Genomic DNA, 23,128 nt, shown 5'->3' on the forward strand with positions numbered 1-23,128 from the left:
GTGTACCAGTCCAGTATGTGTAGCTGTATAGTATGTGTACCTGTCCAGTATGTGTAGCTGTAAAGTATGTGTACCTGTGTGTGTGTAGCTGTACAGTATGTTTACCTGTGTGTATGTGGACCTGTATGTGGACCTGTACAGTATTTGTAGCTATGTGTATGTGTACCTGTGCGTATGTGTACCTGTGTGTACCAGTACAGTATGCTTACCTGTACAGTATGTGTACCCATACCGTATGTGTACCTGTATAGTATGTGTACCTGTACAGTATTTGTAGCTGTGTGTATGTGTACCTGTGTGTACCTGTATGTGTGTGTGCCTGTATGTATACGTGTATGTGTGTGTATGTGTGTGTATGTGTACCTGTACAGTATGTATACCTGTGTGTATATGTACCTGTACAGTATGTGTACCTGTGTGTGTATGTGTACCTGTTCAGTATTTGTACCTGTACAGTATGTATACCTGTGTGTATATGTACCTGTACAGTATGTGTACCTGTATGTATGTGTACCTGTACAGTATGTGTACTTGTGTGTATGTGTTCCTGTACAGTAGGTATACCTGTGTGTATATGTACCTGTACAGTATGTGTACCTGTGTATGTGTACCTGTACAGTATTTGTACCTGTACAGTATGTATACCTGTGTGTATATGTACCTGTACAGTATGTGTACCTGTGTTTATATGTACCTGTAAAGTATGTGTACCTGTATGTATGCGTACCTGTACAGTATGTGTACTTGTGCGTATGTTAACCTGTATAGTATGTGTACCTATACAGTATTTGTAGCTGTGTGTATGTGTACCTGTGTGTACTTGTATGTGTGTGTGCCTGTGTGTTTATGTACCTGTACAGTATGTGTACCTGTGTGTTTGTCTACCTGTACAGTATGCGTACCTTTTATGTATACCTGTGTGTATATGTGCCTGTACACTATATGTACCTCTATGTGTGTGTGCCTGTATGTATGTGTACCTGTACAGTATGTGTACCTATACAGTATGTGTACCTGTGTGTATATGCACCTGTACAGTATGTATACTTGTGTGTATGTGTACCTGTATAGTATGTGTACCCATACCGTATGTGTACCTGTACAATATGTGTACCTGTACAGTATTTGTAGCTGTGTGTATGTGTACCTATATAGTATGTGTACCTGTACAGTATTTGTAGCTGTGTGTATGTGTACCTATATAGTATGTGTACCTGTATGTGTACCTGTACAGTATTTGTAGCTGTGTGTATGTGTATCTATATAGTATGTGTATCAGTACAGTATTTGTAGCTGTGTGTATGTGTACCTGTGTGTACCTGTATGTGTGTGTGCCTGTGTGTATGTGTACCTGTGTGTATGTGTACCTGTATAGTATGTGTACCTGTGTGTATGTGTACCTGTACAGTATGTGTACCTGTGTCTGTAGCTGTACAGTATGTGTGTATGTGTACCTGTATAGTATGTGTACCTGTGTGTATGTGTACCTGTACAGTATGTGTACCTGTGTCTGTAGCTGTACAGTATGTGTGTATGTGTACCTGTACAGTATCTGTACCTGTACAGTATGTGTACCTGTGTGTGTGTACCTGTGTGTATGTGTACCTGTACAGTGTGTGTACCTGTACAGTATGTGTAGCTGTACAGTATGTGTGCCTGTGTGTATGTGTACCTGTGTGTATGTGTACCTGTACAGTATGTGTACCTGTGTGTATGTGTAGCTGTACAGTATGTGTACCTGTGTATATACATTCCTCAACATTAAATTTGCAACACCAAGAAGAAAAAGTTGTGGTATTATGGAAATCACAGGATCGGTAGACATGTTAATGATATGCAAATGATAAAACTATGGAAACAAAATATTCTAAACATCTTAATTCCTTCAGTAAGGAGTATGAGCGTCACACCCAGAAATACAGCCTTGGCTGCTATCAGGTTATTAATGGTTGTCTGAGGACTGTTTTGCCACACTGGCCACAAATCATCAAGATCCGCTGCCGGTAGTTCACTTTACAACTGCCGACCAATGACGTCTCGGATGTGTTTGATTTGAGTCTGGAGAAGCTGATGGCTATGGTATCGCGTTTTAGCCATGCAGGCAGCTCACAGCAGCACGAGCGCCATGTGGACTGTCATTTTTCTGTTGAAATAGGGCTCCACGACCAAATCTATATAATGGCGAGCTGTTAGTACCCGAAATAAGGACTAGAGGGGTCTGACTACCGTACATTATACCACCCACACCATAATCCCATGAGTAGGACTGGTGTGAGGTGCCCTTGTGAAGGCCTTTTCATGGTGTTGCCCACGTGGTCTCCAGACCAGTCTCCAGCTATCATTACATCCAAGACAAAAGCAGGACTCATCGCTGAAGAGGACAAACCTCCGATCCAGCCTTCACTGCCATGATAACCTTTGCGAGCGGTGGTGTGAGGTCAGTGGATACCTGTAGCTGGACGTCTGCCTCGAAGCCCAATGTCGTGCAGACATCTTCTGATGCTTTGTGTAGACACTGTTTGCCGCCCTAGGCTTGGGATGTGACAGTTTCACTTGCAGCACAGGATGGATCACTAGTCGCCATTCTCCTAATCAGACGATCCGTCCAGGGAGAGGTTCTTCTCCCTGCACCTCTTACTGACATTCCAGTCCATCTTTCTCTCCACCACCAGGACACACAGCACTGAACATTGCTGACATCTGGACCTAGGCGCGCAACGATCTGCCGGAGTGATCAACCGAGGCCTCTCAGGTCAAGGATTCTGTCCCTCTCAGTGTGTGACAAGTGGCGATAACTGACACATAGACGAACAGGAAGCATCGCACAATCATCCCAGGCGACCTGATCCGATTTCTGAGGTTTCATGTGGCTAAAAACGTTGCTTTCAATCTGGCTTGTCTGCCCCTCCTATATGCCAAAGATTGGAGCTAGTTGCTTGAAAATCTGATCATCTGCAGATCTTTGCAGCACCTGCTTCTTTGATTTCCATAGACTTACGGCTCATCCTGCTTGGTGTTGCAAAAAATATTAAATACAACGGGGGTAATTTATTATCAGATATACTACATTTTTTTGCAAATATCTGGCACAGATTGCGGCGCAAAGATTATTTGCGCTTTAGTCTGTGACTTTTCACTGCTCAAGCCAGGTCTAAAAATGGGGGCATGGGTGGGGAAGAGGCTGTTTTAGGCATAGAAAATCTATGGCAGCAAGAAAACCAGCGTAGATTTAGTCTGGCGGTGGATGCGCTGAAGTTATGTAGAGGCCGGCACAGGGGTTAAAAAGCCAATCTTAATAAATGACCCCCAAAGATTTGTTCTAATATGGATCCTTAAAGGGGTTGTCCTACTTCAGCAAATGGTCTTCATCATGTAGAGAAAGTTAATAGAAGTTGCTTCTTAATGTATTGTGATTCTCCATATTGACTCCTTTGCTGGCTGGATTCACTTTTACATCACATTATACACTGCTCGTTTCCATAGTTATGACCACCCTGCAATCCATCAGTTGTGGTTGTGTTTGCACACTATAGAAACAAGCGTTGGCCTCTCTGGTGGCCGGGACCATAGGAATGCACATAGGCTGGTGCTTTTTCCTATAGTGCGCAAGCACGACCACCACTGATGGATTGCAGTCTGACTGCCCCCGTAACAATGCCAGAAGATGCCAGTAGCACAGAGGTTAAGAAATGATAAGCTCAGAGTCTTGTCTACAAATGCTCGCAGTTTAGGGAATAAGATCAATGAACTTGAGTCTATAATGGCATCTGAGAATATAGATTTAGTGGCTGTTACTGAGACATGGTTCAATGGGAGTAATGACTGGAATATAACAATACCAGGGTTCTCTCTATATAGGAAAGACAGAGAAGGCAAGAAAGGGGGAGGGGTAGCCCTGTATGTGAAAGATAGCATAACATCTAATTTAATACAAGTTAGCAAGACCAATTTAGAGTCAGTTTGGGTCACCTTGCAGCTTGATAATCATAAGGTAACTCGTGTAGGTGTGATATATAGACCACCTGGCCAACTCAAAGAATTAGATGATCTACTAGTTGAGGAAATAGCTAAAATGACATTGAAAGGGGAAGTTATCATTATGGGAGACTTAATCTTTCTGATGTAAACTGGAAAACCAAAATAGCTAGTTCTTCCAGGAGTACAGATATTCTAAATTCCCTACTGGAATTATCTCTACAGCAGTAGTTGAGGAGCCAACACGGAAGGAGGCCATTTTAGATTTAGTATTCACAAATGGGAATTTGGTATCTGATATTACTGTAGGGGAATGCTTGGGATCTAGTGATCACCAGTCAGCGTGGTTTACTATAAGTACAGTGACTGAGTCACACCACACAAAAACAAAAGTTTTAGATTTTAGAAAAACTGACTTTTCTAAAATTAGATTAGTGGTATACGAGTCCCTATCAGACTGGAACAGTTTCATTGGAGTCCAGGAGAAATGGGACTACTTAAAAGTGGCACTATTGAAGGCAACAGAAAATTGCATTAGGCTTGTCAGTAAAAGCAAAAAAAAGGAAGAGACCACTGTGGTACTCGGCAGAAGTGGCCAAAATCATTAAAAACAAAAAAATAGCATTTATTAATTATCTAAAAATAAAAAATAAACGAGGATGACAGGCAAATGTATAAGATTAGTCAGAAAGAGGCCAAACAAGTTATAAGAGCTTCTAAAGCACAGGCAGAAGAGAAATTAGCTCAGGCAGGGAAAAGGCGATTAGGCATTCTTCAGATACATAAATGAAAAAAGGAAACTAAAACAAGGAATTACCAAATTAAAAACAAAAGGAGGAAGGTATATGGAAGAAGATAAAGAACTAGCTGACTGCCTCAATGAATACTTCTGTTCAGTTTTTACAAGGAAAATGAAGGAAAAGGACCTCATTTAGGAAGGAAGACTAATGAATCTGTTGATGCATGTGTCTTTACAGAAGAAGAGGTTCAAAATCAGCTGTCTAAAATGAATACAAATAAGTCACAGGGGCCTGATGGGATACACCCAAAGCTATTAAAAGAGCTCAGCGGTGAACTAGCAAAACCATTAACAGATTTATTTAACCAATCACTGGCAACAGGAGTCGTCCCAGAAGATTGGAAATTAGCAAATGTTGTGCCCATTCACAAGAAAGGTAGTAGGGAGGAATCGGGCAACTATAGGTCAGTAAGCCTGACATCAATAGTGGGGAAATGAATGGAAACCATACTTAAGGAGAGGATTGGAGGACATATTGAATCCCATGGATTGAAAGATGAAAAACAGCATGGGTTTACTTCAGGGAGATCATGTCAAACTAATCTTATTGATTTTTTTGATTGGGTGACTAAAATAATAGATGGAGGAGGTGCAGTAGACATCGCTTATCTAGACTTTAGTAAGGCTTTTGATACTGTCCCACACAGAAGGCTTATCAATAAAGTGCAGTCTTTGTGCTTGGACTCCCATATTGTTGAATGGATTAGGCAGTGGCTGAGGGACAGACAACAGAGGGTTGTAGTTAATGGAGTATATTCAGACCAAGGTCTTGTTACCAGTGGGGTACCTCAGGGATCTGTTCTGGGACCCATATTGTTTAATATCTTTATCAGCGAAATTGCAGAAGGCCTCGATGGTAAGGTGTGTCTTTTTGCTGATGATACAAAGATTTGTAACAGGGTTGATGTTCCTGGAGGGATACGCCAAATGAAAAAGGACTTAGGAAAACTAGAGGAATGGTCAAAAATCTGTCAACTAAAATGTAATGTTGATAAGTGCAAGATAATGCACCTGGGACATAAAAACCCAAGAGCAGAATATACAATCAGTGATACAGTCCTAACCTCAGTATCTGAGGAAAGGGATTTAGGGGTCATTATTTCAGAAGACTTAAAGGTAGGCAGACCATGTCATAGAGCAGCAGGAGATGCTAGCAGAATGCTTGGGTATATAGGGAGAGGCATTACCAGTAGACAGAGGGGGGGGGGGGGCGCTCATGCCGCTCTACAGAGTACTAGTGAGACCTCATTTGGAGTATTGTGCTCAGTACTGGAGACCATATCTCCAGAAGGATATTGATACTTTGGAGAGAGTTCAGAGAAGAGCTACTAAACTGGTACATGGATTGCAGGATAAAACTTACCAGGAAAGACTAAAGGACCTTAACATGTAAAGCTTGGAAGAAAGACGAGACAGAGGGGAGATGAGAGAAACTGCTAAATACATAAAGGGAATCCACAAGGTAAAAGAGGAGAGAATATTTAAAAGAAGAAAAACTGCTACAAGAGGACATAGTTTTAAATTAGAGGGGCAAAGGTTTAACAGTAATATTAGGAAGTATTACTTTACTGAGAGAGTAGTGGATGCATGGAATAGCCTTCCTGCAGAAGTGGTAGCTGCAAATACAGTGGAGGAGTTTAAGCATGCATGGGATAGGCATAAGGCCATCCTTCATATAAGATAGGGCCAGGGGCTATCCATAGTATTTAGTATATTGGGCAGACTAGATGGACCAAATGGTTCTTATCTGCCAACACATTCTATGTTTCTATGTTTTGGTATCCACTGACCCAGTGCAGATCCTTGTGCTCCCTGCTGCTCAAAGTACAGATTCTTGTGGTCTCCACTGCTCCCAGTACAGATCCTTGTGGTCTCCACTGATCCCAGTACAGATCCTGGTGGTCTACACTGCTCCCAGTACAGATCCTTGTGGTCTCCACTGCTCCCAGTACAGATCCTTGTGGTCCCTGCTGCTCCCAGTACAGGTCCTTGTGGTCTCCACTGCTCCCTGTACAGATCCTCCCTGCTGCTCTCAGTACAGATCTGTGTGGTCTCTGCTGCTCCCAGTACAGATCATTGTGGTCCCTGCTGCTCTTAGTACAGATCCTTGTGTCCCTGCTGCTCTTAGTACAGATCCGTGTGGTCTCCAATGCTCCCAGTACAGATCCTTGTGGTCCCTGCTGCTCCCAGTACAGATCCTTGGTGTCCCTGCTGCTCCCAGTACAAAGCATTGTGGTCTTCACTGCTCTCAGTACAGATCATTGTGGTCTCTGCTGCTCCCAGTGCAGATCCTTGTGGTCCCTGCTGCTCCCAGTGCAGATCCTTGTGGTCCCTGCTGCTCCCAGTGCAGATCCTTGTGGTCCCTGCTGCTCCCAGTGCAGATCATTGTGGTCTCCACTGCTCCCAGTACAGATCCTGGTGGTCTCCACTGCTCCCAGTACAGATCCTTGTGGTCTCCACTGCTCCCAGTACAGATCCTTGTGGTCCCTGCTGCTCCCAGTACAGGTCCTTGTGGTCTCCACTGCTCCCTGTACAGATCCTTGTGGTCCCTGTTGCTCCCAGTACAGATCATTTTGGTGTCCACTGCCCCAGTACAGATCCTCCCTGCTGCTCTCAGTACAGATCTGTGTGGTCTCTGCTGCACCCAGTACAGATCATTGTGGTCCCTGCTGCTCTTAGTACAGATCCTTGTGTCCCTGCTGCTCTTAGTACAGATCTGTGTGGTCTCCAATGCTCCCAGTACAGATCCTTGTGGTCCCTGCTGCTCCCAGTACAGATCATTGTGGTCCCTGCTGCTCCCAGTACAAAGCCTTGTGGTCTTCACTGCTCTCAGTACAGATCATTGTGGTCCCTGCTGCTCCCAGTGCAGATCCTTGTGGTCCCTGCTGCTCCCAGTGCAGATCATTGTGGTCTCCACTGCTCCCAGTACAGATTCTTGTGGCCCCTGCTTCTCCCAGTACAAAGCCTTGTGGTCTTCACTGCTCTCAGTACAGATCCTTGTGGTCCCTGCTGCTCCCAGTGCAGATCCTTGTGGTCCCTGCTGCTCCCAGTACAGATCATTTTGGTGTCCACTGCCCCAGTACAGATCCTTCCTGCTGCTCTCAGTACAGATCTGTGTGGTCTCTGCTGCTCCCAGTGCAGATCCTTGTGGTCTTCACTGCTCTCAGTACAGAGCCTTGTGTCCCTGCTGCTCTTAGTACAGATCCGTGTGGTCTCCACTGCTCCCAGTACAGATCCTTGTGGTCCCTGCTGCTCCCAGTTCAGATCCTTGTGGTCCCTGCTGCTCCCAGTACAAAGCCTTGTGGTCTTCACTGCTCTCAGTACAGATCATTGTGGTCCCTGATGCTCCCAGTGCAGATCCTTGTGGTCTCCACTGCTCCCAGTACAGATTCTTGTGGTCCCTGCTGCTCCCAGTACAAAGCCTTGTGGTCTTCACTGCTCTCAGTACAGATCCTTGTGGTCCCTGCTGCTCTTAGTACAGATCCGTGTGGTCTCCAATGCTCCCAGTACAGATCCTTGTGGTCCCTGCTGCTCCCTGTACAGATTCTTGCGGTCCCTGCTGCTCCCAGTACAAAGCCTTGTGGTCTTCACTGCTCCCAGTACAGATCCTTGTGGTCCCTGCTGCTCCCAGTACAAAGCCTTGTGGTCTTCACTGCTCTCAGTACAGATCATTGTGGTCCCTGCTGCTCCCAGTGCAGATCCTTGTGGTCCCTGCTGCTCCCAGTGCAGATCCTTGTGGTCTCCACTGCTCCCAGTACAGATTCTTGTGGTCCCTGCTGCTCCCAGTACAAAGCCTTGTGGTCTTCACTGCTCTCAGTACAGATCATTGTGGTCCCTGCTGCTCCCAGTGCAGATCCTTGTGGTCCCTGCTGCTCCCAGTGCAGATCCTTGTAGTCTCCACTGCTCCCAGTACAGATTCTTGTGGTCCCTGCTGCTCCCAGTACAAAGCCTTGTGGTCTTCACTGCCCTCAGTACAAATCCTTGTGGTCCCTGCTGCTCTTAGTACAGATCCGTGTGGTCTCCACTGCTCCCAGTACAGATCCTTGTGGTCCCTGCTGCTCCCTGTACAGATCCTTGTGGTCCCTGCTGCTCCCAGTACAAAGCCTTGTGGTCTTCACTGCTCTCAGTACAGATCATTGTGGTCCCTGCTGCTCCCAGTGCAGATCCTTGTGGTCTCTGCTGCTCCCAGTACAAAGCCTTGTGGTCTTCACTGATCTCAGTACAGATCATTGTGGTCCCTGCTGCTCCCAGTACAGATCCTTGTGGTCTCTGCTGCTCCCAGTACAAAGCCTTGTGGTCTTCACTGCTCTCAGTACAGATCCGTGTGGTCCCTGCTGCTCCCAGTGCAGAGCCTTGTGGTCTCCACTGCTCCAGTACAGAGCCTTGTGGTCTCCACTGCTCCCAGTACAGATCCGTGTGGTCTCCACTGCTCCCAGTACAGATCCTTGTGGTCCCTGCTGCTCCCAGTACAGATCCTTGTGGTCCCTGCTGCTCCCAGTACAAAGCCTTGTGGTCTTCACTGCTCTCAGTACAGATCATTGTGGTCCCTGCTGCTCCCAGTGCAGATCCTTGTGGTCCCTGCTGCTCCCAGTACAAAGCCTTGTGGTCTTCACTGCTCTCAGTACAGAGCCTTGTGTCCCTGCTGCTCTTAGTACAGATCCGTGTGGTCTCCACTGCTCCCAGTACAGATCCTTGTGGTCCCTGCTGCTCCCAGTACAGATCCTTGTGGTCCCTGCTGCTCCCAGTACAAAGCCTTGTGGTCTTCACTGCTCTCAGTACAGATCATTGTGGTCCCTGCTGCTCCCAGTGCAGATCCTTGTGGTCCCTGCTGCTCCCAGTGCAGATCCTTGTGGTCTCCACTGCTCCCAGTACAGATCCTTGTGGTCCCTGCTGCTCCCAGTACAGATTCTTGTGGTCCCTGCTGCTCCCAGTACAAAGCCTTGTGGTCTTCACTGCTCTCAGTACAGATCCTTGTGGTCCCTGCTGCTCTTAGTACAGATCCGTGTGGTCTCCACTGCTCCCAGTACAGATCCTTGTGGTCCCTGCTGCTCCCAGTACAAAGCCTTGTGGTCTTCACTGCTCTCAGTACAGATCATTGTGGTCCCTGCTGCTCCCAGTGCAGATCCTTGTGGTCTCTGCTGCTCCCAGTACAAAGCCTTGTGGTCTTCACTGATCTCAGTACAGATCATTGTGGTCCCTGCTGCTCCCAGTACAGATCCTTGTGGTCTCTGCTGCTCCCAGTACAAAGCCTTGTGGTCTTCACTGCTCTCAGTACAGATCCGTGTGGTCCCTGCTGCTCCCAGTGCAGAGCCTTGTGGTCTCCACTGCTCCAGTACAGAGCCTTGTGGTCTCCACTGCTCCCAGTACAGATCCGTGTGGTCTCCACTGCTCCCAGTACAGATCCTTGTGGTCCCTGCTGCTCCCAGTACAGATCCTTGTGGTCCCTGCTGCTCCCAGTACAAAGCCTTGTGGTCTTCACTGCTCTCAGTACAGATCATTGTGGTCCCTGCTGCTCCCAGTGCAGATCCTTGTGGTCCCTGCTGCTCCCAGTGCAGATCATTGTGGTCTCCACTGCTCCCAGTACAGATCCTTGTGGTCTCCACTGATCCCAGTACAGATCCTTGTGGTCTCCACTGATCCCAGTACAGATCCTGGTGGTCTCCACTGCTCCCAGTACAGATCCTTGTGGTCTCCACTGCTCTCAGTACAGATCCTTGTGGTCCCTGCTGCTCCCAGTACAGGTCCTTGTGGTCTCCACTGCTCCCTGTACAGATCCTTGTGGTCCCTGTTGCTCCCAGTACAGATCATTTTGGTGTCCACTGCCCCAGTACAGATCCTCCCTGCTGCTCTCATTACAGATCTGTGTGGTCTCTGCTGCTCCCAGTACAGATCATTGTGGTCCCTGCTGCTCTTAGTACAGATCCTTGTGTCCCTGCTGTTCTTAGTACAGATCCGTGTGGTCTCCAATGCTCCCAGTACAGATCCTTGTGGTCCCTGCTGCTCCCAGTACAGATCCTTGTGGTCCCTGCTGCTCCCAGTACAAAGCCTTGTGGTCTTCACTGCTCTCAGTACAGATCATTGTGGTCCCTGCTGCTCCCAGTGCAGATCCTTGTGGTCCCTGCTGCTCCCAGTGCAGATCATTGTGGTCTCCACTGCTCCCAGTACAGATTCTTGTGGCCCCTGCTTCTCCCAGTACAAAGCCTTGTGATCTTCACTGCTCTCAGTACAGATCCTTGTGGTCCCTGCTGCTCCCAGTGCAGATCCTTGTGGTCCCTGCTGCTCCCAGTACAGATCATTTTGGTGTCCACTGCCCCAGTACAGATCCTTCCTGCTGCTCTCAGTACAGATCTGTGTGGTCTCTACTGCTCCCAGTGCAGATCCTTGTGGTCTTCACTGCTCTCAGTACAGAGCCTTGTGTCCCTGCTGCTCTTAGTACAGATCCGTGTGGTCTCCACTGCTCCCAGTACAGATCCTTGTGGTCCCTGCTGCTCCCAGTACAGATCCTTGTGGTCCCTGCTGCTCCCAGTACAAAGCCTTGTGGTCTTCACTGCTCTCAGTACAGATCATTGTGGTCCCTGCTGCTCCCAGTGCAGATCCTTGTGGTCCCTGCTGCTCCCAGTGCAGATCCTTGTGGTCTCCACTGCTCCCAGTACAGATTCTTGTGTTCCCTGCTGCTCCCAGTACAAAGCCTTGTGGTCTTCACTGCTCTCAGTACAGATCCTTGTGGTCCCTGTTGCTCTTAGTACAGATCCGTGTGGTCTCCACTGCTCCCAGTACAGATCCTTGTGGTCCCTGCTGCTCCCAGTACAGATCCTTGTGGTCCCTGCTGCTCCCAGTACAAAGCCTTGTGGTCTTCACTGCTCTCAGTACAGATCATTGTGGTCCCTGCTGCTCCCAGTGCAGATCCTTGTGGTCTCTGCTGCTCCCAGTACAAAGTCCTTGTGGTCCCTGCTGCTCCCAGTGCAGATCCTTGTGGTCTCTGCTGCTCCCAGTACAAAGCCTTGTGGTCTTCACTGCTCTCAGTACAGATCCGTGTGGTCCCTGCTGCTCCCAGTGCAGAGCCTTGTGGTCTCCACTGCTCCCAGTGGGGATGGTGTTCTTTGGGTTGAAGGCTTCTCTCCTGGCCAGCACAGGTGTCACTTTTGGCTTCCGATCACGTCCTCTGAGATTTTCCACAGTGCAAAAGATTTTTTGCTCAAATGTAAATAAAAGCTGAGAAATGTTTTTTCCCCACAATAATGCCTCTTGTTGTGTAAATCAGTCCACAATGTGATACTGTGAATTTTCCTAAATATATATAATCATTTACCTAATTTGCACCATATTCAATATGTTGTTGTGTGTTCTCCCTTGGTTACGGCCACCTTTCACCAGCCCAAAGCAATGGCCGCCCATGCGCGGCGGCCGAAACAACCTCGATATAGACTGTGGATGCCTTTTTTCCATGAACGCGCACGGCGCTCAGCGGCCGCGCATGCGCAGTTTTTCAGTATCCTGTCTTGCTTCTGAATCGTAGCCGCCCATGCTCTGTTTGTTGTGCAGCACTAGAGCGAACCTAGAATAGAGCCTGCAAGTCTGGGAGCAGTGAGAGAGTGTCAGCACTGCTATGTAAGTGAGAGAGTGCAAGCGATGATGCCTAAAATCACAAATGTCACTGCACATGTCCACAGGTAGAAGTGGAGGTCTGGCCATTATGTTACACATGGAAAAAAAATTGAGAATTCATTGTGGAACACATGGACAGAGAATGGATGTCATCACAGAGGGGAGGACAATACAGATCACAGGGACATAGAGGGGATGTCATCATGTGGACTCTCAGGGGATGACATTACGGAGTACATAATCACAGACGACACAGACTACGTTTTTTTTGATAATCAGTACTTTGAAGAATGGTGTAGTGGGAGTGCAAATCTTTTATTTATTGATAACCTACAGGTGGCTAATATGCCTTATATATAATTTTATAGCCAAAATATATCACCAACCATGCCATCCTGCATTATTCCCGGTTGCGGTAACACATGGAAAAACAAAGACCATCATGTTATTATGCATGTTTTCCCCAAAGACAAACAATCGATACGGCGTTGGCTAATGCAAGCCCCCCAGTTTTTTGAAGATTTGGATGACTGGGTTGAAAAAATTCATAAAGGAAAAGAGACGGACCACTATAGACTATGTTCTGGTCATTTTGATTATTTCTCGTATCAGGATGGAGGTACAAGGAAAAAACTGTGTGCACATGCACTACCAACCATATTTCCCGATATAAATAGAATTCTGAAGGAAAACCAAACTTTGGTTTCTCAAGACCCTGCATTGCAAATAGATGCAGAAAAAAGGCCAGAGAAACGGAAAAGAGTATCTGAACCCGATAATAATAACATGTCTTCTGATACATCAACATCAACCAGTAACATTGTTTTAGATGCACTATTACTTGGGGACACAATATATGTTCAGATGCCAAACATTTCCAATCCCTCAGCTGTAGCTGATAAAAACTTCTACAGTAACAAGACAAAAAATGATATATCACCAAAAACCAACCTATCATGGTATGAGGACAAAAAACGTTTTGTAACGGCCTCTTCTCTGACTTCTAAGAAAAACTGTGGGACGCAAACAATAAAACAAAAAAAAAAAATCGCGGAACAACGTGTAAGTTGTTGAAAGATCCTCCAGAATACCCAAAGACCCCCCCAAAAAAGGGAATGTTGATATCATAACCTCGTTAGAGGGTCTTTTCAGTCAGGATTGTGACAGAACACAAGACTGCGGATCAACGCAAAATTCAAATAATAGAATAGAAGATGTCGATACTGAATTAGCCATTGAACAAAGAATTGATTTTGAGAATGTAGAGATATCAGATACAAATTTAGATGATTCCGTTTGCAACTCCCCCCACAATAAGTTTTAAAAATCAAGAAAAAACTGTTATTGCTTCCATCCCAATGAGTGTGTGTGGCACACCACAATGTCCGCTGATTCACAATTGTTCTCCTGTACCAAAAATGCGATCCGTGGTTGCCAAAAAACTGGATTGGGTGGAGGTAGAAGAGAAATTCAACGAAAACAATATATTTGAAAACAATGATGATTCATTTGCATTGCCACAGGAGGATTCAGATGTAAGGAGGACGAAATTCTAAGTGACCTTTCTGACAACAGCGATGATGATGAAACAGACTTTTTCAGTGCAATTACTAGGATTGACAATATGGATCCAATATTATCGGAGGTGGAAAATGATCAACAAGAGCCTAAATTCATTGTTTATTACAGTTGTTTGAAACAATAGATTTTTATGAATCCATGCCAGTACCATAAGTCCTGCGGTGAAAAAATAACGCATATTGGTATTAGACATTCTGGTTCAGCAATATATGTTGATGTGAGATGCTCAAGAGGTCACCACAAATACCTTTGGACTAGCCAGCCCCTAGTTAACCGTGGACCTGCTGGAAACTTACTGATCTCCAGTGGTATTTTGCTCAGTGGTAACAATTTTTTGAAAATAAAAAACTTTTTGGAAGTTTTGAACATTTTCTGTATCTCAAGATCAACACATTACAGGCATCAGAAAAAAATACTTGTTTCCAATGATTTATTACCATTGGAAACAAGAAAGAAATAATGTGATCTCTTCAATCGGCTAACAAGCAGTATGCCTTGCGGGCGATGGGCAATCAGATAGCCCTGGATTTTCAGCCAAATACTGTGTCTACACCATGTTGGACACAGAAACTTCTAAAATAGTAGACTTTACAGTTGAACAAATTGTTCCCCCCTTCAAACTCTGTCAGCTTGGAAAAAATAGCTTTCCAGAAAACATTGGATAGAATTCTAGCATCTAATGTAAAAGTCAGAATCATTACCACCGACAGACATGTAGCGATTAGAAAAATCGTAAGGGAAGATTATCCTCACATCAAACATCAATTTGACGTCTGGCATATGGCGAAATCTGTTGGCCAAAAATTACTGTCTGCATCCAAATCGAGAAACTGTGAGAAAATTTCTCCATGGATACAGTCAATCAAAAACCATCTATGGTGGTGTGCCAGAAATTGTAATGAGGATCCATCGGATTTAGTGGCACGTTGGAAGTCCATCTGTTATCATGTTGTCAATGTACACGAATGGGATGATGACGGGCCATACTGTAAGTGCCATCATCTAACTGGACAACCACACACTAAATGGTTACTTGAAGATTCTTCAGCATTTGCCAAATTAAAAGCTATTATTCAAAATCAAACAATCCTACGTGATTTGGAACACTTATCTTTCTTCTGTCACACTGGCGAGTTGGAAGTTTTTCATGCAAGCGCCCTACAATACAGACCCAAGCGTGTCCATTTTTTTTTTGATGGTATGGTGGCACGCACCACTTTGGCTGTTCTAGATCACAATAGAAATATTGACAGAGTTCAAGTCGCATTCCAAACTTTTGAAAACAAAAATGAAGAAGCAAGATAAAAACGTTTTCGCGTTGAGTATTCAAAAGCCCGTAAGGCTTGGGTGGTCAAGACACTATATGAACCTCGTTTCAACCAATTCCTGGAAGAGATTCTGAGTGACATATTTCTTTATGCAGAAAACAAGATTGACAGTGATTGGGAGTCAACTAGAACATCACTCCCCAAAAATATAGCACCAATTGAAAAACCATCGTCTAAGGATATGATTGAAAAATATCATTCTAGATTTGGAAGACAATAAGGTGTGTCGGTTATAGGACCTTTATTGGACATGAACCAGAATTTGTTTGGACCTTACCCAATTTTATTAATTAGCTATAAAAATAATTATTTAGTGTTTAAAAAAAACCTATATTGCAAATTTTTCTGTAATATTATATACAGTTGGTACAAGAAATAAAACAATAAGTTTGTTATCAAATTTTACTTTATATCTTTATATTATTATCATAGTTATAATCAATTATCCTATGATAACATATTTTGTAGAGTTATAGTTTTATTACATTGGGTTGGTAGAACATGGAAACATTTTTTTATGTTAGCAGAAAATTTTATTGCATTTCTTTCCACAGACATTTATTATAACCATATTAAAACTGAAGCAACAGTTACTAACTCTTGATTCCGTTAGAAGGATAACTTCTTAAGATGTTAAAATTTAAAAAAGGCATAACAATTTTTTCAAAGGTTAGGTACTGCCGCTCAAAGTTTACTTCAACTCTATTGTCTAAAATGTTTACACTAACTTTTAATAGGGACAGTTAGTAGAATTTTTAATTTTTTTTGGAACCTCGGATGTAGGTAGTGAGAAAGTCACAATACTTTCCTGGTTGCCCCCCGCTGAGGTCATGGGCACAAGTTTTTATTATCAAAATCGCCCCTGGTCATCCGGTCCAGTCCCCGATAGTTCTCACATGCGGGGATTTCTTATATGAGGCAGGGACATGTGTATTGCCTGGGAGAGGAAAGCTTCTCCCCAGACAAAACACATGTCCCAGCCTTATACAAGAAATCACCGCATGTGAGAACTATCGGGGACTGGACCGGATGACCAGGGGCGATTTATAAAAAAAAACTTGTGCCCATGACCTCAGCGGGGGCCGACCAGGAAAGTAGTGTGAGTTTCTCACTACCTACATCCGAGGTTCCAAAAAAAATAAAAAAATTCTACTAACTGTCCCTATTAAAAGTTAGTGTAAACATTTTAGACAATGGAGTTGAAGTAAACTTTGAGCGGCAGTACCTAACCTTTGAAAAAATCTACTACCTACATCCGAAGTCAAAGGTATTCTTTAGTAACACTTAGAATAAATACAAAAACTGTTGTTTGGTGTCGCAACCTAATATTTATAATGCAAGGAAAAGTAAAACATTGGTAAACATTTTAGAGAATGCGCTTGCAGAAGACTAAAAAGCGTAAGTACTTACAGTGGTACACACCATGAATGAATGGAAGTGCTACATCAGTTTGTATAAAAAAAATTGACAAATATACAATTTTTATGTAGAAAAATTGTGAACTTATTTTTTAAAACCTAAATATAAAAACTAGTTTTCAAATGGGTTAAATGACTTGAACAATAGAAAAAAATATTTTCTATATACCAATTCAATTATTATGATTCTCCATAATGTCTATTTTTCATTTTGTGTATTTTAGGGAATATGAGACATGGCTCATGTAGAAAACACGTATTCCATGTGTTATGTTCATACATAGAATATATAATCATAATAATAATTGAATTTGTGATTTTAATATTTAGACAGACTGTCAATTATACAAATTAGTAATAACATTGTAAAACATCTATTTAATCTAAACAATATGAACATTTCTCAAAAAATTTAAATCCAAATCAGATTGGGTTAGTGGCACATCTTGATAATATTGAAAACCAGTGTGAACCGTTTTGATCTGGAAAGTTGGCTTGAATTTGTAACACTACACAAGTTGGTATAGGTCTCGGATTATGTTTACCTAGTGGGCCATGTACCCACATAGAAAATGCTCGATATGCAGCTAGACGAAGACATCTGAAAGCTGAAACAGAAACGAGATGGTTAGACTGTTTTTCGTTGTTTGAGCAACATATCTTTTTTTTTGTTTTGTTTTTTTAAAAGGATATGTCTCAAATACTAAAAATACCAGATTTGAAGATAATACCCTTCACATAGAATGACGGGTTTTTATAATAATAAAGATCAGTCACATCAAGTGGCAATACAGTACTAATGTATGTCTAAAGCAGTGGTTCTCAACCTTTCGAAAGCCGTGACCCCTTAATACAGTTCCTCATGTTGTGGTGACCCCCAACCATTACATTTTTTTCCTTGCTACGTCATAACAAATTTTGCTACTGTTATGAATTGTAATGTAAATATCTGATATGCAGGATGTATGCCAGTCTATTACAAGGTGTTAGGTAGTTCTGTAATTGGCGCTTGGATGTGGGGGATCTGTGGAGGGCGCTGTGTTGTGGGGGATCTGTGGAGGGCGCTGTGTTGTGGGGGATCTGTGGAGGGTGCTGTGTTGTGGGGGATCTGTGGAGGGTGCTGTGTTGTGGGGGATCTGTGGAGGACGCTGTTATGGGGGATATGTGGAGGGCGCTGTGTTGTGGGGGATCTGTGGAGGGCGCTGTGTTGTGGGGGATCTGTGGAGGGCGCTGTGTTGTGGGGGATCTGTGGAGGATGCTGTTATGGGGGATCTGTGGAGGATGCTGTTATGGGGGATCTGTGGAGGACGCTGTTATGGAGGATCTGTGGAGGATGCTGTTATGGAGGATCTGTGGAGGACGCTGTTATGGGGGATCTGTGGAGGATGCTGTTATGGGGGATCTGTGGAGGACGCTGTTATGGAGGATCTGTGGAGGGCGCTGTGTTGTGGGGGATCTGTGGAGGGCGCTGTGTTGTGGGGGATCTGTGGAGGGCGCTGTGTTGTGGGGGATCTGTGGAGGGCGCTGTGTTGTGGGGGATCTGTGGATGACGCTGTTATGTGGGGGATCTGTGGATGACGCTGTTATGGGGGATCTGTGGAGGACGCTGTTATGGGGGATCTGTGGAGGATGCTGTTATGGGGGATCTGTGGAGGATGCTGTTATGGAGGATCTGTGGAGGACGCTGTTATGGAGGATCTGTGGAGGACGCTGTTATGGGGGATCTGTGGAGGACAGTGTTATGGGGGATCTGTGGAGGACAGTGTTATGGGGTGGATCTGTGGAGTACACTGTTATAGGGGATGTGTGCTATGACACATAGGGCCATGAGGGGGGCCAGCATAAGACACATAGCATCTTATGCTGGTCCCCCTCATGGCCCTATGTGTCCCCTCATGTGTCCTAAACTGCGCACATGTCACAACTGTCTTTGCGTGTAAAGTATGTTACTCCTGTGTGAAACAATCTCTCTCCTATTTGTAGCGTTATACTACCCTACCTCGTGAGATTTCCCTACCTCCTGACTTCCTGTCGCACTGCTAATGACGTGAGGAGGCGTTCCTGAGTTTTGACGATCTGCGCATGCGCAAACCAACAGTTTATGGAAAATCTCAGCGGAGTTCAGCTTCACACTGAGACACTGCGCATGCGCAGGAGAGCCTTAGTAGGCAAATATTACGGCCCAGTGCGCAAGCGCGGCTAATTCCTGCCGGCGCATGCGCAATGTCCCGGTGTGAAGCTGAACTCCGCTGAGATTTCCATAAACTGTCGGTTTGCGCATGCGCAGATCGTCAAAACTCAGGAACGCCTCCTCATGTTATTAGCAGTGCGACGGGAAGTCAGGAGGTAGGGAAATCTCACGAAGTAGGGTAATGTAACGCTACAATTTGTGCAGCCCTAATAGGAAGCCTTAGGCGACCCCCCGGAAAGGGCCGATCCCTAGGTTGAGAACCGCTGGTCTAAAGTAACAAATTACTTACCTTGGATTTTCTATGTTGAAAGCACGACCGGTGGTAATTTGCATAGTTGTAAGAAGACAAATAATTTCCTCCCTGTCTTGACACACATCCTTGAAAGATGGATGTTTACATATGCATGTTATTTCAGGTGAGAAGAAACTTTTCAAGGCATAGATCTCGGAGCAACATAAACAATCATTCACAGATTTCATAATTTCACAGCCTCCACATGTACACCAGTCCAATTGTTTCAATCTTTTATCTGGGTCTTGTTCTTCAATACCAGAATACTCCTCCAGGGACCATAATGGGTCAGTCTGAAAACAATAGTCTTCACCTGGGTTTGCATACTTATTTCTTTTTTCTTAGGCGCTTAATTAGACTAATCATTTCCTATGGAAAAAAATAAATAAATAATATTTTAATAAAAATTTATTTATTTATTTGAATTTTTTAATGACTTATCAATAAATAAAAAAAATATAGTATTACATCATAGAGATTAAAAAAGAAATTAATAATTAGATTGGCTGGCTAGTAAAGTAAAAAAATAAATAAAAATTGTTCCACCTATAGAAATAGTCAAAGCAATGATGATACAAATAAAAAAAGGTCATCCAGTTAATTTATTTGGTTCATATTTTTATTTCAAATTTAAAAAAAATTTAACGGATGAACATAACCCAATTTATTTAGGCCCTTCGGAAAACCCCCCAAAAAAATTTTATGGTACAAAATGCTATTAAAAAATGTTTGCTTTATTTATTTATTTTAAAATAAAGATTTTAAATTTACTTGCTTGTTCAATACCTCATCTTCTTGATAATTTTCTTGATCAAGACTTTGATTGAGCCAACTTTCATCGCTCTCTGATATCTGAATTTAAAATAAAAAAAAAAGCTTAGTAATTAGTTATAGCATACTATGTAATAACTCATATTTTATTATTATCCAACATTATAAATTAATTTTATTCTAAATAAATGTAAATTCACAACCAAAAAAAGTCCTCTAAAGAATATATAGAGAGAGTTCTTTATAGACTTGCTTGAAATAACTGGGTTCAGAATATGACAGTTTTTTTTTAGTTTTTTTTATCAAACACCACTTTGTTGGATCTTGTTTTTGCGGTAATCTATGCAGAATTTATGTTGTTTTATATTTTATTTAAAAAATATGAAGAAAACTGAGTGGAAACAGTGTTTCCCAACCCAAAAAAATTTGTTTATTCATTGTATAATAATTATACTATAAAGACTATGTGATGTCTTGGGATGATCTGTCACCCAATTTAGAAAAAAAATATATAGATTTTTGCACCATTACATAAAAAGTACATATAAAAATCAAGAAAATAGATGAATGATTACTCATACCTGCATTGATGACATAGTTGTCTCCAATTCATGAAGTTCTGTCTCGGATATACCCTCATTGTAATCCTTACAATGTGCCTTTGAATCATAAAAATAATTAAAAAAAAAGCATACCATGAGTGTTCAGGAATAGAGATTTGAAAAAATATATATATATTATTATAACTTTGGCGATTAAAAGTCTACACCCCATAATTCACCACACACTGCCCCCAGAATTGTCCCCAGACTGCCACCATACTGCCCCCAGAATTGTCCCCAGACTGCCACCATACTGCCCCAGAATTGTCCGCACACTGCCCCCAGAATTATCCACCAGACTGCCCCTAGAATTGTCCGCACTCTGCCCCCAGAATTATCCACCAGACTGCCACCACACTGCCCCCAGAATTGTCCACCAGACTGCCACCATACTACCCCCAGAATTGTCCCCAGACTGCCACCATACTGCCCCAGAATTGTCCGCACACTGCCCCCAGAATTATCCACCAGACTGCCACCATACTGCCCCCAGAATTGTCCCCAGACTGCCACCATACTGCCCCCAGAATTGTCCGCACTCTGCCCCCAGAATTATCCACCAGACTGCCACCACACTGCCCCCAGAATTGTCCACCAGACTGCCACCATACTACCCCCAGAATTGTCCCCAGACTGCCACCATACTGCCCCCAGAATTGCCCCCAGACTGCCACCACACTGCCCCCAGACTGCCACCATACTGCCCCCAGAATTGCCCCCAGACTGCCACCATACTGCCCCCAGACTGCCACCATACTGCCCCCAGAATTGTCCGCACACTGCCTCCAGAATTGCCCCCAGACTGCCCCATGAATTGTCCGCACACTGCCCCCAAAAATTGCCCCCAGACTGCCACCACACTGCCCCCAGAATTGTCCACCAGACTGCCACCATACTGCCCACACACTGCCCCCAGACTGCCCCCAGACTGCCCCCCCCCCCCAAATTGTCCGCACACTGCCCCCAAAAATTGCCCCCAGACTTAACTTGCGGTATACTCACAGGATATATGAGCTTGCGGTATACTCACAGGATATATGAGCTTGCGGTATACTCACAGGATATATGTGATTGATCTTACCATGGTGATCGGGGAGCATGAAGGGAGGAGAGTATGAGGTGCTTGCTGGCAGAAGGTACGGCTGACACGGGAGCGCGCACGCAGGCAGGGTAGGCGGAGTCAGTGGAGCTGCAGAGCGCTCATTCCGCTGTCAGTCAATACAGAGGACAACGCCCCATGACTGAGCGGGTTGAAGAGCGGGAAAGCGATGCAATGGCCTGGAAATTGAAAGGTGGAATAACCCCTTTAAGTCAAAATTTGCCAGGGGTATGAATAATTATGGGCAGCACTGTATATGTGTGTATATACAGTATGTGCATGTTTAAACGGGAGCCACTAATTTCCAGTAATAGACATTTCCTCCTCATCTTCTTGCAGATTTGCTTCACGTTCATGCTGTGCGCTCTGCTCCGGAAGCCTCGGCTCGTCGCCATCTCTGGATTCTTTATCACACTTTTCCTTTCCAGCCTGAGCACGCTGCCGCTGGTGAACGTCCTGCCCGTCTTCCTAGAGGTCGTCCTGTGTGTTTTTGCACCATTTGCCTTCTCTGTTGGAATCACACAGGTAGGTAGCAGCGAGCACCCATACACTAAAAACTGAATACTGCATCATTCATATATCAAAACCCCGGCAGACATGGCTTCTGTCTGGTTCCAGAGCATACACATGGAGAATGAATTTGAGGGCGCCTTCTTCTCGGACATCACCGGAGACTCCTCGCACCTGCTGACCAGCTACATCACCCTGCTGCTGGACTGCGTCCTGTACATCCTCCTCACATTGTACTTTGATAAGATTCTGGCAGGTAAAGGTGAAGAATAAGGTGTCATATCTACAGTAACAAAAAATCTGCAGCATTCAGAATGCAGCTCTGGATGTGAGTAGAGTATAAGACATAATGTAACTCAGGATCGGTAGAAAAAAAAATTAAAAACTAAGGATTTTGAAAGTTAGGCCCCCGATCCTTGCTTTCATACATTCTGTAGGCCAGGGGTAGGCAACCTCCGGCACTACCGCTATTGTGAAACGACAACTCCCAGCATGCATACTTGCTCTGCTCTTCTCAGAACTCCCATAGAAATGAATGGAGCATGCTGGGAATTGTAGTTTCACAACAGCTGGAGTGCTGAGCGGGAGTTCTTGAAAATGGTGAGAAATTGAACTGCTATGAAGTCTGTTAGACAAGTGCAGAGCTTTCCGTTATCCGGTAAAATGTTACTGCCCCCGATCTGAGGCCATTGTGTGTGTAACAGATAAGCACGGCATGAGGCACGAGGCGCTCTTCTTCCTGCGATCCACTTACTGGTCAAGAGGGAAAAAGACCCCAGTTCCATTGGACCCTGAAGTCAGAGGAACGGCGGGCTTCGGAGATTACATAGAGAAGGTCCCAGTTGAGTTACAAGGAAGAGAGGCCATCAGGTATTTTCCCGCAGGTGGAGGTGACTCGTGTGTAATGTGGGCCATTACTGTCCCTATCGATGCAACGTACACAGGGCTCTGTAATCA

At 44.4% G+C, this 23,128-nt stretch overlaps 1 protein-coding gene across 1 annotated transcript in view; it reads left to right on the plus strand.

Moving 5' to 3' along the window:
- The window catches only part of LOC122939905 (ABC-type organic anion transporter ABCA8-like), a 322,317-nt gene that overhangs the window by 148,668 nt on the left and 150,521 nt on the right, over positions 1-23,128 (plus strand). The window contains 3 exon segments of the mRNA XM_044296113.1: positions 22,001-22,186; positions 22,280-22,427; positions 22,876-23,041. Coding sequence (XP_044152048.1) covers positions 22,001-22,186; positions 22,280-22,427; positions 22,876-23,041 — 500 coding nt within the window.

The sequence above is a fragment of the Bufo gargarizans genome, chromosome 6 (assembly GCF_014858855.1).
Source record: "Bufo gargarizans isolate SCDJY-AF-19 chromosome 6, ASM1485885v1, whole genome shotgun sequence".
In the NCBI taxonomy this organism is placed as follows: Eukaryota; Metazoa; Chordata; class Amphibia; order Anura; family Bufonidae; genus Bufo; species Bufo gargarizans.